Raw genomic sequence first — 17,039 nt, 5'->3', positions numbered from 1 at the left:
CTTTAGACTCCTATTAACACCGTTATTGACAGATGCATCAATGACAGGTAGACTGATGAGGACGAGATCAAATAGGTTTTCCCTATTGTTGGATCCTTCACCATCTGTTGAAGGCCCAGTCTCATTGTAATGCCTTTTGTGCTCAGCTAGCCCAGTGCTACCGAGCCATTTTTTGGTGATGGATATTAATGCTTCCCAGCCAGAGTTTATCCTGTGCCCTTGCCATGCTCAGTGTTTCCTCCAAGGTGATATTCAACATGGATATTCAACGTTCTCCAAATGATATTCATTAGCTATAGAGGACGTTTGGTGGTAATGAGAGGTTTCTTTGGCTCATCTGACCAGATGCCATGAAACTCCGGAGGCCCAGTGTTCATGTTGACTGCTCCCAGAGTAAGCCTCTCAACTGCATATTTCTATGTCACCGCCACCATTGATGGCTCTTATCCTGTCAGTGGGTCAGGACATACTCACGGATGTTGATGGTGGTGCCTGGTATATTGTCTGTACGATTGATTCTCATAGAATTATCTGTCTCAGGCTGTTGCTTCACGAATGTATGCAACAGTTCACTCAATTCTGGAACAAGCCCTCAGATGTAAGGAAGAAAGACTTTGAAGGGTGAACAGGCTGGATGTGCCAGTGATTTCTGTTGCCTCAGTCAATGACAGGTGGTCCATTGGTTTAGTTCCTTTTGAACTTTGTAGTGGTTTGATACAACCAAGTCCATTTCAGAGGGCATTTAAGAGTTTAGAACAGTGGGTTTGGAGTCACATGTCAGCCAGACTAGGGAAGGATAGCACATTTCCTTCCCCAAAGGGCATCAGTGGAGCAGGTAGGTTGGATGAACAATTGCCAATGGTTCGATCACATTCCTGACTTGTCCCTTGTAGATGGTGGATAGGCTTTGGGGAAGCAGGAGAGGAGTTATTTGCAACAGAATTCCAAGCCTTTGACCTGCTCTTATGGCCATGTTATTTATCTGGCTGATTCAGTGGAGTTTCTGACCAATGTAAGCCCTTCAAAGATACTGATGATCAGAGAATCAACAGTGATGTCATTGAGAATATCACAGGGACGTGGTCAGGATCTCTCTTGTAAAGACGCTCACTGTCTTGCACTCTGTGGCACAAGTTTTATTTGCCATTTACTGGTCAAAGCCTGAACGTTATCCCAATCTTGTTGGATATGGACACAGATTGCTTCAGTATTGGAAGAGTTGAAACCAAACTAAGCACGAGTGAGTGGATTATTGGTCAGTGAAGTGCTGCTAGATAGCACTGTCAACACCTTCCACCATTTTGAGAAAGACTGATGGGGTGATAATTGGCTGGACTGAATTTGTCCTGCTTTTTATAAATACCTAGGCATTTTTTTTAAATGATTAGATAGATCCAGTATTTAGCTTCTGCACTATATTCTCTGCTCTTGCTGCCCATTTTTTTGGTACATCCTGCCAGTGAAACAAGCCATACCCAGAGATTGTGATGGAGTAGTCAGGGACTTTGACTGTAAGGCACCATTTGATAGGAACAAATCATATCAGGCAGTTGCCCATCTGGTTTGTGGGACAGTTCTTCCAATTTTGGCACTTCTCCAGATGTTTGTAAGCAGAAGCAGATCAACTGGACAGGGTTTGCCTTTGTCATTTCCAATAACTTGGTTGGTGCAATGTGGTGCACCTGGGATTACTTTTATTCAACTTTTTTGTAATGGTTTAATGCAACTGGGCAGTCTGCTAGTCCATTTCAGGAAGCATAATCAACAGCTATACAAATGCCAGACTGGCTGATAAGTGGTGGAGTATAATGTTAGCAAGTGTGAGGTTATCCACTTTGGCAGAAATAATAGTAGGAGGGATTACTATTTAAAGGGCGAAAAGCTGCAGCATGCTACGGTGCAGAGGGACCTGGGGGCCCTTGTGCAAGAGTCGCAAAAAACCAGTCTGCATGTGCAGCAGGTGATCAAGAAGGCGAATGGAATGCTGGCCTTTATAGCGAGGGGGATAGAATATGAAAGCAAAGAGGTCTTGCTGCAACTGTACAGGGTACTGGTGAGGCCGCAGCTGGAGTACTGTGTGCAGTTTTGGTCACCGCACTTGCGCAAGGATATTTTGGCCTTGGAGGGACTGCAAAGGAGGTTCACTAAGCTGATTCCAGAAATGAGGGGGTTGGACTATGAAGAGAGACTAAATAGACTGGGTCTGTACTCGTTGGAGGATCTTATAAAGACATATAAGATAATAAAAGGAATGGATAGGGTAGAGGTAGAGAGATTCTTCCCGCTTAGAAAGGATAGCAGGACTAGAGGGCACAGCCTCAAGACTTTTGGGGGGGGGGGGGGTGGTGGAAAGCAGTTTAGATCGGCGTTGAGGAGGAACTTCTTCACTCAAAAAGGGTGGTGAATCTCTGCCCGTTGAAGTGGTGGAGGCTACCTCGCTAAATATATTTAAGTCACGGGTAGATAGGTTTCTGACAGACAAGGGTTATGGGGAGAGAGCAGGAAAGTGAAACTGATCCACTTCAGATCAGCCATGATCTTATTGAATGGCAGGGCAGGCTCAAAGGGCTAGATGGCCTAGTCCTGCTCCTATTTATTATGTTCTTATGGCTAAGCACTGCAGATTTCCTCCCATGGAGGGCGCGAGTGGGTTTTTAATATCAGGTAGGTTCATTGTCATTATTCGAGAGACTCAATTCTAGATCTAACAATTAAACACATGCAAATTTCCTCAGCTGCCATGCTAAAATTTGAACTCAGGTCTCTAAGACATCAGTCTGGATCTCCGCATCACTGATCCAGTAACATAAGCACTATGCTACCATTCCAAAAAGATCAGGTGAAATTTCTGGAATTCTCTATCTGAGTTATGAATGCTGCATCGTTGAGTGCATTTAAGACTAGAGTAGATTTTTGATACCTCAAGGAATCAAGTGGATTTGCAGCCATGAATATATGCTTGAAGAACCATATGGTCCAATGTCTCCCATTTCATAAGCTCTTCTGAATTTGTTGAAAGGGGAATCAAATTCTGAATGTCTTTGGTTCAGTTGACAGTACAGGGGCCCCACTAAAATAATTATTGGTTTGAGCTTTGTCCCAGGACTTGAACACTAAAATAAGCTAAGATTTCACTGCCAGGTGAGATGTCAGATTGAGGTCCTGTCTGCCCATTTAATTGGCACAATTTGGAGAACAAACTCTCCTGGTGCCCTGGTCAATATTCACTCCACAACTGTCATCACCAAAACAAATTAACTGCAAATGTGTTTGACTTTGCAGGGCTTCACAATGGATAACTGGATGCCAGTGAGTACAAATCTGAAAAATCCATTGGAATCCTCAAAGAGCACGTACAGCACAATATAAATGCAAGTCTTTCTCCGTCACAAAATATAATCCACTCAGATGCATGGCTGAATTTGTCATACCTGCCCAAAAGGGACAAAAGGGGGAGGTCCACCTTCAGCTCCAATATTACTTCGATTATATTTTGCCAAACTCTGAAAGAACAAGAGCACTTTTTTAAAAAAGTATTATATTTGACATTCAAGAAATGTAAAACCAAGAAGTGTCAATTTTCTCTAATGAATGAATGGCATTGTTTGCTGAGTCAAAGGATACATTAAGATATTGAAGAGTCACTGTACAAGAAAATGGACAGCTGAACAAAGGAAAAAAAGGCAGTCTCAGTAACCGTGATAACAAGCTGTACTAAAATAATGTGCAAAATGTGTTAAAATATTCAATCATTGAAAAGAAAATTTAACTTAAGCACCATAAAGGATATTCATTTGGTCGTACAGAACTTGAATATTGCTTGAAAAAAAAACACATTTATCAAAGCTTTTTGTCTTGCACCGATCAGCACAATCTCAAGAAAACAACCAAGAGGGGGAACAACAACTTTAAACTCTGAGGAGAGAGCACTGATCGATTGGCAAGGGGACTCTGGTAGAGGCATTGCTCTGGAGAATGCACCAGCAGATGACTGACTGACAGACAATTAAATGCCATGTTTTGTTTGAAATTTAAACTAGACAGCTTAACCTCTGGTCAAGGCAGTGTCCTGTGGAATGAACCAGTGAATGGCTATCACTTACCTTGTTTAGCTAAAACAGGTGCAATGTGTGTAATTTCTGTCTGCAAAGAACAGGGCCATGTGCATTAACACATGGAACTTCAACTACACAAAAATAATCCAGAATGCAAGCTAGACTGACTATCTTAAATTGGTTGTCAGCATAATTTTTAAACATTAGGATTATTTAGCAAATGCTGTCCAATCGCACAATCACAACTAATGTTGGACACTATATTTTGCAAGGACAGCTGGTTGTATACAGCATGTACTTTGCCCTTTAGAAACAGCAAAAAAGACATGCTATTTGGTATGATCTGCCTGTCTTTGAGATGTACAACCTACATACCTGGCATTTAAATTCATATACTACATTACTAATTTGAGACAGAGAGACATTAGAATCCCAATATGTGTACTCAGTGAAGACAGGGCTTCACTGGACTGTAACTGAGAACCCCCTGTCAACAAAAATGTCAAGTAAAGCAAGTTAATTTGATTGCTCCACTTCAAAGATGAATTTGCAGAATGGAGCCCATTAAAAGGCATGCGGGAAAAGTATTACATGCTGCTGTGGATTTAAATATAGCAAACTGACAATCCACATACTGGAAATATACAAATGTTAGGTGTCATTTTACTGAAGACATATTTCCCATGAAGTGCAACCTTAAGAACAATTTGGACATGCACATCAGCAAATTTGACATTGGGACAACTATGTTCATCCATTACAGTCCAAAAAATTGCACACGATTCTTAATGGCGAGTCCAGAGTCCAAAATCCTATCCACTGAATGTGCCACTTAAAATGACCAGACAGCTTTGTTCAAAAGTAAACTTTAAAAAGGGCTTGCCAGACTTGTGAATGAGTGATGAGATGCCACGTGTTTTAGAGTTCTTCGAATGTTGTAGGGATAGTTTCCTTGAACAGTATGTTACAGAACCTACGAGGGAGCGAGTTATCTTAGATCTGGTGCTGTGTAATGAGGCAGGTAGAATTAGGCACCTTCTTGGGACAAGTGATCACAATATGGTTGAATTACTGATACAGATAGAGGGTGCGAAAGTAGGGTCCCAAACCAGTGTCATCTGCTTGAACAGAGGGGAGTATGATAGGATGAGGGTGGAATTGGCTAATGTAGACTGGGGGCACAGACTGGTTGATAGGACAGCTGAGGAACAGTGGAGGATTTTTAAGGAGATTTTTTTCAGTACGCAGCAAAAATATATTCCCGTGATAAAGAAGGACTGTCAGAAAAGGGATAACCAACCGTGGATAACGAAGGAAATAAAAGAAGAGTATTAACTTTAAAACCGATGCATACGGAGCAGCTAAAAATAGGGGGAATTAGAAGATTGGGAAAGATTTAAAAAGCAACAAAGAATGACTAAGAAAGCAAAAGAGAAAGGAAAGGTACAGTATGAAACTAAACTAGCTCTAAATATAAAAAATGATGGTAAAAGTTTTTAAATGTATAAAGAGGAAGAGAGTGGCTAGTGAATGTTGGACCCTTGGAGGATGAGAGGGGGGATTTAATGATGGCAAACGAGGAAATGGCTAAGACTAAGTTTTTTGTGTTGGTCTTCATGGTGGAGGACACAAATAGCTTACCGAATATTAAAGATAAAGGGTTGGTAGGAGATGAGGTCCTTAATAAAATTACTGTTACTGAAGAGGTAGACTAATGGGGCTGAAGGTAGACAAGTCCCTGGGACAGGATGGAATGCATCGCAGGGTACTGAAAGAAACAGCAGAAGTAATAGCATTAGTAGTTATGTATCAAAATTTGTTGGACTCTGGGGAAGTGCCGGCAGATTGGAAAACAGCCACTGTTACTCCACTGTTTAAAAAAAGGTAGTAGACAGAAGGCGGGTAACTACAGGCCGGTTAGCTTAACGTCCATAGTTGGGAAAATGCTAGAATCCATCATTAAAGAAATAGCAGAACACCTAGAAAAGAACGGTCCAATCAAGCAGGCACAGCATGGATTCAAGAAGAGAAAGTTGTGTTTGATGAATTTACTGGATTTTTATGAAGATGTGACTAATGCAGTAGGCAGAGGGGAACCGGTGGATGTGGTGTTTTTAGATTTCCAGAAGGCATTCAATAAGGTGCCTCACAAAAGGTTGCTGCATAAGATTAAAGGTACACAGAGTTAGGGGTAAAGTGTTAGTGTGGATTGAGGATTGGCTATCTAACAGGAAGCAAAGAGTTAGAACAAATGGGTGCTTTTCTGGTTGGTAGTTGGTGACTTGTGGCGTGCCGCAGGGATCGGTGCTGGGGCCTCAACTGTTTACCATATACACAGACGACCTGGAGGAGGGGACTGAGCGTAGGGTAACAAAATTTGCTGATGACACAAAAATGAGTGGAAAAGTGAATTGCGTGGAGGACGCGGAAAGTCTGCAGAAAGATCCGGATAGGTTGAGAGAGTGGGCAAGGACCTGGCAGATGGAGTATAACGTTGGAAAATGTGAGGTTATCCACTTTGGAAGAAATAATAGTAGGATGGAATATTATTTAAATGGTGAAAAGTTGCAGCACGCTACTATGCTTGTCTTGTAGTCCTTGCGCACGAATTGCAAAAACTCAGTCTGTAGGTGCAGCAGGTGATCAAGAAGGCAAATGGAATGTTGACCTTTATTGCGAGGGGGATAGAATATAAAAGCAGGAAGGTCTTGCTGCAACTGTACAAGGCACTAGGGAGGCCGTAACTGGAGTACTGTGCAATTTTGGTCCCCTTATTTGTGAAAGAATATATTGGCCGTGGAGGGAGTACAAAGAAGGTTCAACAGGTTGATATCAGAGATGAGGGGGTTAGCTTATGAGGAGAGATTAAGCCTGTACTCAGAGTTTAGAAGGCTGAAGGGGGATCTTATAGAGACATAAGATAATGAAGGGGCTAGATAGGGTAGAGGTAGAGAGATTATTTCCACTTAGAAAGGAAACCAGAACTAGAGGCCACAGCCTCAAAATAAGGGGGGAGGGGGCAGTTTAGAACAGAGTTGAGGAGGAACTTCTCTCAGAGGGTAGTGAATCTCTGAAATTCTGTGCCTATTGAAGTGGTGGAGGCTACATTGTTGAATATGTTTAAGTCACGGGTGGATAGATTTCTGATCTAAGGGAATTAAGGGTCATGGGGAGCAAGCAGGTAAGTGGAACTGATCCACGTCAGATCAGCCAAGATCTTTTTGAATGACGAGGCAGGCTTGAGGGACTGTATGGCCTACTCCTGCTCCTATTTCTTATGTTCTTACGCGGAACATATGACAGAATTCATCCTCATGGCTCAATGTGTCAGCATATACATGAACTGCCTAAGACACACAAGTGATGTGTCTTTACACCGTATATTGTTTGACTAGCTCCGCACAGCATGAATTGGCCAAATGGATCGGCAAATTGTTTTAAACAGCTTTGAACAAAGTTTTCCACATCCATGGTGAAGGATTCCATCACATTTGCGAAGACCATACAGGATTTGCATATCGATAGCTGTGTCTATGTGGTCATCTGATATTGCTTGTAAGTTACACTTATGAAAGCAATAGATATTTGTGCTGCAGCACTGTATCACGTCAATCTAGACCTGCCACTATTGCATGAAGCTTATGAGCATGAAGCTCATCAAGCTTATGAACTCAGTAACTCAAGCAGCTAAATTCAGCTTTAACAACACCATGTGCGCCCAAATACATAATTTGCCATGGGATTTGCTCTGGACCCAGCTCTCACAAACAACTTGGTTGGATTTCATGAGAAATATGCCTTTGATGGATAACATTTAACCTAGTCATTGAATATTTCCAATCTGTTGATAAGTTTTAAAAATGTAAATCTGCAATGGAGCGGTCAAATTATCTCCCTTTCCTTGATGTACTACTATACTGCAAAACTTACCTTTACTAACCAATAAACATGTTCTAAACAGGTCCAAAGGTTGGCCTTATCATCAATCTCAAATAGTGCCAGAGCATTTTCTCACCATGAAAGCCTAATGCTGAAATAGGGCATCTCAAAGGACATGTGGGGGATAATGGCTACCTTGACCAGATAATTTTATGCAGTACATCGCACAAACGCATAAATGGACCTATGCCGGTCATATCTGGCTCAAAAAAAGTACCCAGTCTTCCTCAGATTACCATGGAAGGGCAAGGTATCTCAGAAATTTGAAAAACAACTGAAGCCAGCTGCCTCACACTGCTACTATGCAGTAGCAACATGAGTGGCATTCACCACTAAATAGATGCTGCCATCAATCAATAAGACATTCTGCCTATCACACAAATGAATAATGTGGTATACAAATTTCAGGGTCAGGATGACAGAGGCCATACTTGCCACAGACTGATGCATGCCATCAAATAGCATGTCTTTTCTGGTTGCAACAGGCAAAGTACAGGCCATGCCCAATGGCCAATGTTTGCAAATGTCCAGATTAGATGCGATTCCACACATGGACAACATCTGCTAAATAATCCTCAGTGTGCTAAAGATTACGCTAACAAATAATTTAAGATTGCCATTTGGGCTCACAGTGTGGAGAATTTGAGTGCACTGGAAGCTACATACATTAATACACAGGGCCCTGTTCTTTGCAGACAAGAACAATGTAAATATTGTGCCAGTTTCAACAAAGCAAATTAAGTGCTAGTCATTCACTGGTCAATGCCTTGATTAGGGTCTAACTGCATGGTTCAAGTTTCAAATAATGTTTGGCAATTAACCGTCAGTCACCATCAATCTGTACATGCCATGGCAATGCCTCTACCAGAGTCCACTTGCCAACCAATCAGAACCCCCTTCTCAGACAGTATGAAGCTTTTTCCCCTGACAAAGGTATTTGTGCAATTTTCATGATGAATGCTAGATGGAAAGTTTCAACAAAATGCTTTTTTTCCCCCCAAAAAACATAAGCGAGTTCATAACATATATACCACTCCAGCATTTAATCTCCTTCTCCCCAACTGCACTAAATGATCTAATCAAAAAGAATGTTGGTCAAACTTCCATTCCTAAATAGGCAAGGTTAGGGTTAATGGTCAATAATTTATTACTGAAGAACATTCTCCAATCTTCCATCCAAATATGAACAATAGCTCATCTCCATCAATTACACAGTTGAGATTGAGAAGATGCTAGTGGAGGGGTCCACAGACATAAGCTAGAAACCCATCAGATTCCCACTGAGCAACTTACAGCCTCAAAATGGTAACTTCTTTTTCCTTAAGCCAAACATTTGTCAGTAATGAACGACTGTCCCAGTATATGCCCAACACTAAACTGGACCATGCCAGTCATTTCAAATTTCCATAAGAGAATTTCAGGCTGCACGGTTTTGTGGTTTTGGTTAAGGAATTTTATCGATTTTGCACCAAAAACAACTTCTATTTTTCTCAGTACATAATACAAATATATTAATGTACTTTTGTAAAATGCAATTTTGTTTGGAAAACATAGGAAATATAAATAATGTTTAATTTTATCTATCAAATTTAGACAATTAATAGTTTTATTTGAACTTGCTTAATCTCAACTTTTCAGCAAAAATTAGTCATAAGTTTACTGAGGTATTGCAGTGTGGTTTGAATTGAAAATAATGTGTTCTCACCCTTTGCAATTCCCACTTTTCAATGAGTTGATCCACTTCACCACCAAGGACAAAAATGTTGGCATCATTTAACAATAGAAATCCATTCCTTATTTTAACAGTTCCAAATAATCTCACTTTTGTGCCAGGTGGGGTGTTGAGGCTAACAGAAAACAAAGAAGCTTCATTAAGAAAATAAATTATACTGAAGTACAAAAAGTCTAAAATAATTAGCTCAAATACAGTGAACGGGAATTTGCACAAATCCCATCTCTCACGCTATTAAGTTTCACATGGGCTGTTAAGAATATTGGCATTAAAACTTATTAACAAAATGAACTGGTGCAGTATGCCGTCTCATCGCAAAAGATGTGATATAAACAACATCGTCTCCATTTCTCCTCAAATGTATCACGCAATCACAAAACATTCAGTGCTACTGAGTAATGGATGTACAAATTTAAAATCAAGATAATGTTTGTAGGACTTAGGCAGAGCTAGTTCAAACAAAGGGCTGTAGAAGCAAATAGTAAAAAAGGCTGATGCTTTTACAAGTTCTAAGATGGACAAAAAGACCTTTAGAAAATTCACCTGTCCAAATACAGGAAGCAAAAATCAATTTGGTTAAGGGGCCATTCTGATGAAAGATCACAGACCTGAAATGCTAATTGTGTCACTATCCGCAAATGCTGCTGATTATTGAGAGCATTTTCAAATTCTCTTTCAGATTTCCAGCAGTCACAGTATTTTAGACCTGCTTTTGTGGGTCTGGGGACTAGTGAATAAATCAGAACTGCAATTCTACACCTTTTACTAATGACAAAATCAGACAATGACTTGCTTCGGCATTTATTCTTGACCATTACCTTCTTACGCAGACTGAATCTTCTTGGGTGAAAGAAGCAGTATTCTAACAGGTGAAAAGGATGCAAATGGCTGCACTCAAACAGCCTATATTACCCTTCAAACTAATGTAGTTCTATATAGGGTCTATAATTCCATATTAATTGCAATTAATTGTAAACATGTACACATTCACTGGGGATTCACTTCTGATCCTAAGGACAGACAAACTGTGCTGGGTGAGGCATGTACCTATGTAAGTAAAAAATTATAAATTGTGTAAAACACAGTGGCAGTTCTACCCTTCACTAAATGGCTCTTTGATGGGAACATGATAGCAGAAGAATGAAGTCAAAATACTGCCAATGCTGAAGGTTAGCTCTATTCTCTGTCGTCCTGGCCCAAAACATTGGCCTTATTCTCTCTTCATGGATGCTGTCAAACCTGATAAGATTTTCTAGCATTTTCAGTTTTTGTACCTCTAAAACGGTTGCTCAAAAAGCTAAGAAAATTCCTCCAACATAAAATTAATATCCTGGTAACCAAGGTAATAAAAAAGGCAGAAAGCAACTGTCCCCTATCAAGGAACAAATATCCTCTTGTGAACCCTATGGCATGGGCATTAGTTACAGCCAAAACAGAAAGCAGAGTACAGCCTTGGTAGTGTCGTCTTCTACTACAAATAAAGTAGGTATTTTGTTTAATGGCTGTCTCTTAGCTAGACAGTGAAGACTTGGACTTCATACCGGAGGCCAGGAAATTGACAAGAAAGCTGATTTGTTAAATACTATTGAAAAATGGTCAGATTTGGATGGATTCCAGAACACAGATGGTCATCCAATGGAAGACTATGGGATAGGGTTTAATAGATCAACTAAAAGACTCAAAATTCAATTTGGGAGTCCCTGGATTATTTAAAGTACTCTATTGCTCCTTTTGAACAAGCTGCTTGTCTAACCAGTGTTCATTTCTAAGAGAGAGAGAAAGCACGACGGATCATGTCTACTACTTTGAAATAAATCCCTGGCAAAACAGCCATTTCCTTCAGCCTTCATGGAACAACTGAATCAGTCCATGGTGACACAAATAGTAAACTCAAATGAATAACAGATTTCAAAAATAATTCAGATAATGGGCATAGACCTCAATACAATGGAAGAATTAAAATTGGTAGAATGGGGATGAAAGTCATTTTAGCATATCAGATTTTCAAAGAAAACAAAATTGGAAAATAAATAATAGGTAGCTGAATCCTATTAAGAAGTGCACTAGTAATAGAGATAGGCATTTTGGATGAGAACCAAAGCATCATTAAAAAGCACTGAGCAAAATACAACCAGCAAATATTTCCACTTCTGACTTTACATTGAAAGGAAGGTTATTGAAACAGCTGAAGGTTGGATTGAGGACAGGGTCCAAATGTACAATATCCTTGAACTGAGATGCTTGGTCTCCAACAACCACAACCAGAGTCTTTTAGGCTAAGAATAACTCCAACCTGTGGAGGGTTTTCCTCTCAATTCCCATTGGCCTCATCAATTCCACATTTAGTCAAATACTACATGTCAGAGTGTCACTCTCATCTTACCTCTGGGATTTACCTATACTTGGACCAAGGCTACACTGAGATCAGGTGCCAAGTGGACTAGCATAATCCAAAATGAGTATTGGTGAGCAGCGATTGCTGAATACATGCCACTTGATAACCCACAACTCCACTCTGCATCATTTTGCTGATGATCCAGAGTAGACTGGCAGGGCAATAATTGGTCAAATTGGATCTGACATGCATTTTGTGGCAGGACGTACCTTGGCAAATTTTCACATTACTGTTAGATGCCAACATCATAGGAGTGCTAGAACAACTTGGCTAGGAGCACAACTAGTTATGGAGCATAGTTAGAATATTATCAGGGCCCAAGCCTTTGTTGCATCCAGTGCCCTCAGCCATTTATTGTAATTAAAATGGGCAAAACAAATTGGCATGTCATTCTGGAGATCAGGCTTTTCTCTTGTAATTATGTACTGGGCTTCCCCACCTCACCTGCATCATTGATTTTGGGTATATTCATGAAGCCTCCTCTGGTTGTGGTTTAAATGTCCTCCACCATTCACAACTGGGTGTGGCTGAACTACAGAACTTGGATTTTATCTGTTGGTTATAGGCAGGGCAGAGTGATCCTACCACATGCTGTACTGTGAGTTTTCCCTTTTCTCTTGATCATGTGGTTGTTATTTGATAAATGCATACGTACCATTAGGCTATGGCCTAAATCTAACCTCATTCATCATTACTAAATCTAGTCGCCTTTTTGCAGAGTCTAGGACATTTGTAGAAGACAATTCTAGACACTAATCATAAAGATGGTCTAATTGAGGTGTTCAAGTTGATTAAAGCCTTTGTCACAATTATGAGGTTTCTATGACTGTTGAATTTTGTGACTTGAGCTGTAGGTAAAATGAAGGGGATCACGTGATCTGTTCTGATGGTGTCTCCAGAGTCCCAAAAGTGTTGAGAATGTTGGGTTGAAAATGGTTGTGCTTTAAACTGACAAATTAGCTCCAAGATGAGAGAGAATTGGGCTCGCAAAGACAGCTAATTAACATTTCTCCCTACATACAAGGCCCACATGAATTCATTTGCCATGAGGAATTGTGCGGAAGAAGCCATCATAAAAGATCAGGCTGCAGTCTTCCCTCGATTATCATAGACAGCGTTTTGAGTCTACCTGGATCCAGAAGAGAAAGGGGATCTGTAGGCCAGAAAAATCTCTTTGGTTCACTATTCATGAATGCTGCTCTCGGGTTGAAACAACCAAGTCCATGGAGAGTTAAAACAAGGCCATTAAAGTAAATAGCTTGGGTTAGAGGGAGAATCTCCAGGAAAAGAAACTTCACTGTGAAAGACAATTCAGATTGCAAGTTACTGTGTTGCAAAAAGAAAACATAAATAAACTCTTGGTAGCAAAGAATCATTTTGAACTGATTCTGGGAAAACTGAATGTAAACATAAAAGACAGCATAATTTATTCCTGTGAATTGCATTCTTCAGTCAGGCTAACAATAAGGGGGTTATTCCATTCCGTCAAGTTACAAATAGTGTTTTTAACAGTGGTTTGTCATTTGTTACAGTAAATTTCTGAAAGTGTAAAATCATGTCTTTTTTTCAGCTATTAACTGGAAGTTCGCATTTTCATAATGTTATTGGTCTCTGTAGAGATCATAATGTGATGGGGAACTAGAATAAAACTATTCCTTCTAGTAGGAAACGTTAAGTATAAAAAGGAGCAAAACCTTTAAATTAGACCTAGATTGCTCAGTGATGTCATCAGAAAACACGTCATCACAAACGGAAACAGAAATCTGAAACTCTCACCCAAAAAGCTGTTGGGACTCGGTCAGTTGACAATTCCAAAACTCAGGCTTTGGTTAGGTAAGGTTATAAAAGACATGACAGGTGAATAAAGTTAATCTGCAGTGTTGCCAGAGTTTAAATTAATGGTGGAGCAGGGTCAAGATGCTGAATGGCCTGCTTCTGCTATTATAAACGGGCCATTTGGTTCATGGATCTCACTCATTCCAAAGAAGCAGCTACAATTTATTCCCATATAGCAGCCTCAAGCCCAGGCTCGGAGAATCATCAATCTTATACAGCCAAATTTGGCAGAAACAAAGAGGCTCTAAATTATCTAATTAAAAAATTTGCAGGATAATCAACGAGCAATATTAATAAGCAAGATTCTCAAAGCCCTCTTTACCGCCACCACCACCTCACAAGAACAACAGGATCTCAAATCTGTACATGAACATTGGTTACATTGCTCTTGGACCAAAAGAAAATATATATTGCTTAAAATTAGCCTAAGTTTGCACAACAATGTTCTTGCTATTTAAGTGGTCCAGCTGCAAAGCACCTGGGCAACAGGAGGCTTGGTTTGGATGTGTTGCAGCCTACGATTCAATACCCTGCAAGCCTCACATCAAGAGCACCCACTATGACTCTACTACAAGATTCAGGTGTGTTGTGGCAAATTCAGGAGAAATTGGGGTCAATGAGACAGAAAAAGAGATATCTGCTTTCTAGTCAAATAGTATAGGCAACATTATAAATAAATACTTCAGGCTAGGTCAGAAAAAATCTGGATGAAAACTAAACTGTTTGGATTTTTAAAACTTAGAAATTGAAGACGAGGAAATAAACCTTATTCTGTACCACTATATTGAAAGCATCAAATGTATGTATAAACAAATCTTCCAGAACAAAAGCTTAGCTTCATGCATTACAAATACAAAATTGTTCCTTTTTTAAAAAACTGCAAAATTCACCTGATTTTAGACAGATGACTAAATTCTATTCCTATGCAATTCACACTCCCATCTGTCAATTGCACACGTAACATCCTCGGTGCAGCTTGCGACTCCTCGTGATCTTTTGGAGCAGATATATTCCTGATCTTTTGCAGTTGTAAGACACATGGACCTTCAAGCTAGAAACAAATATGTTATGGAAGAATAGTTGTCTGATTCAGAACATAAATTGCATGTTAATATAAGTGTGAACTTGAATAATACTGAAAACACTCAATCACCCATTAAACAGATTTAAATCTTCATGCAAAGAGAAGCTGCAAACATAATAAAAGTTGCATACCATCAATAAAAAAAGCTACTTCATTATGATAATATTTATGATACCTGAAATAAAAGTACAAAACACATTTCCTTGTAATGTTGACATTTTTTCAACGTATTTAAAAAACCCTCAAAAACAGCACAACAAATTCAATCAGTAACGTGGCTTAACTAGGATCTATTACAGTTTCGGATTTCTAAGAGTGCAGATATGTCCATTTGAAAAACTGAATTTTTAAAAAGCAATTTATTCTTAGAGTGCAGGATGCTCATCTCCTTCCTGCCATCTCTGCCTCCAATCTCCCAACATCCCTTTGCAAAGTTGCACTGATCCATAAATACTAAAAAAGGAAGAGATTAAGTTTTACTTGCATGTGAAAACTTCCATTTTAAACCTGCAGATCCAATAAGCAATAATTACAACAAAACCCACAAAACTAAATGGATGAAGATTTCCCACAACCAAAAAAAATTTCAATACTAAAAATGTGGTGAAAATGTAACCAAGCATTTTGGTAAATTACAGCACTTGATAACCAGCACCCTAAGATTGTTCATGCAAAAATGCTCTGCAACATGAAAAGAGGAGTCAGGTTTTTTTGGCAGAAATTTCCTGGACATTCTCTAAATTTAACTAGGCAAATCATGAGCATCATTTAGCCAAAGGGAGGCAATAACCAAAGCTCAGGTCAATGCACTGTCACACTTTGAAGGAAACCAACTCAGCATTAGAGGCAAAGGAACAGGTTGCCTGCTGTCTAAGTTAGAAGTTAACTTAGCAAGGGAAGACACCGAGGGGATATGGAACTGAACATACAAAGAAGGGATTGCAACGGGCAGCAATTCTGCCATTTATCTCATTCCAATCAGATTTGTTGAAGACTTATAATAGCACCAACAGAAAATGCCCAACATCTTTTAATTTTTTGAGGAACATTAAACTTAAAAGATAATGCTCCTTAGATCAAAAGTTACAAGATTTATTTTTTGGTCATAGAATCATGGAATGGTGACACAGCACAGGAGGATGACATTCAGCCCATTGGTTCTGTTCTGGCTCTCCACAAGGGCAAGTCAGCTACTCTAACTTCTATTCCTGCAGCCAAGTTAATTTTCTTTCTGAAAAAGTGTCGATCTGATTCCTTTTTTAAAGCCACCATTGATTCTAGCCTCTCAAGCAGTACAAGCAGAGCATCACCATGGCTGTGTGAAAACATTTTTTCTCATGTCACTTTTCATCCTTCAGCCACTCACATTAAATCTGTGTCTTTTGGCTCTAGGCCATTACAAAAGGGGAGAAATTTCTCTCTCCCCGCAACTCTAACTTGGACCCTTCAAGATTTTGAACAACACCAAATTTTTTCTTCACCTTTTCTTCTTAGGAGAACAACCTCAGTTTCTCAAATCTATCCACATAACAAGTCCCTCATGCCTGAAGCCACTCTCATAAATCTATCCTGCACCCTCACTGAGATCTTCACATCCTTCTTAAAATGGTCTGCCCAGAATTGACGACAATTCCATAGTCAAGGACAAATCAGAGCTTCATGAAGTTTTATAACTTCCTTGCTTTTGTACTCCATGCTTTGATTTGTAATGCCCAGGATTCTGTACACCTTTTTAACCATTTGTCCAACTGCTTTATCACCTTCAATGATTTTTGTATATTCACACTCAGGCTTAACTGGAGATGGAGCATGCAGTTTCCACCATTAAGCTTGAGGCCTTCTGCAACCAAGAGCGCCAGGAGTGCATCACTGACATTGGAAATCACACTTTAATTTAAGTTTCCTTTTTATTAAAGTGGGTTATTAGCCTCCTTTTCACATGGGTACTTTTATCGTTCTAGCATAAAACTGATATGCTTAACCTACAAACAAGGAGTC

General features: G+C 39.7%; 1 protein-coding gene across 3 annotated transcripts in view; it reads right to left on the bottom strand.

The window, feature by feature from the left end:
* tdrd3 (tudor domain containing 3) overlaps positions 1-17,039 on the bottom strand; it is a 110,061-nt gene that overhangs the window by 68,740 nt on the left and 24,282 nt on the right. For all 3 annotated transcript variants that reach the window (XR_013888028.1, XM_080196909.1, XM_080196910.1), the window contains exons 4-6: positions 14,848-15,008; positions 9,700-9,841; positions 3,432-3,503 (exon numbers count right to left, since the gene is read on the bottom strand). Coding sequence is in view for 2 of the 3 variants with exons in the window: in XM_080196909.1 (XP_080053035.1) it covers positions 3,432-3,503; positions 9,700-9,841; positions 14,848-15,008 (375 nt within the window). In the remaining variant the exon portion in view is untranslated. The remainder of the gene's footprint in view (positions 1-3,431; positions 3,504-9,699; positions 9,842-14,847; positions 15,009-17,039) is intronic.

This window comes from Carcharhinus amblyrhynchos, chromosome 10, assembly GCF_965287045.1.
Source record: "Carcharhinus amblyrhynchos chromosome 10, sCarAmb.v2.hapA, whole genome shotgun sequence".
NCBI classification, from domain to species: domain Eukaryota; kingdom Metazoa; phylum Chordata; class Chondrichthyes; order Carcharhiniformes; family Carcharhinidae; genus Carcharhinus; species Carcharhinus amblyrhynchos.
This window is presented reverse-complemented; position numbering and strand designations above follow the sequence as displayed.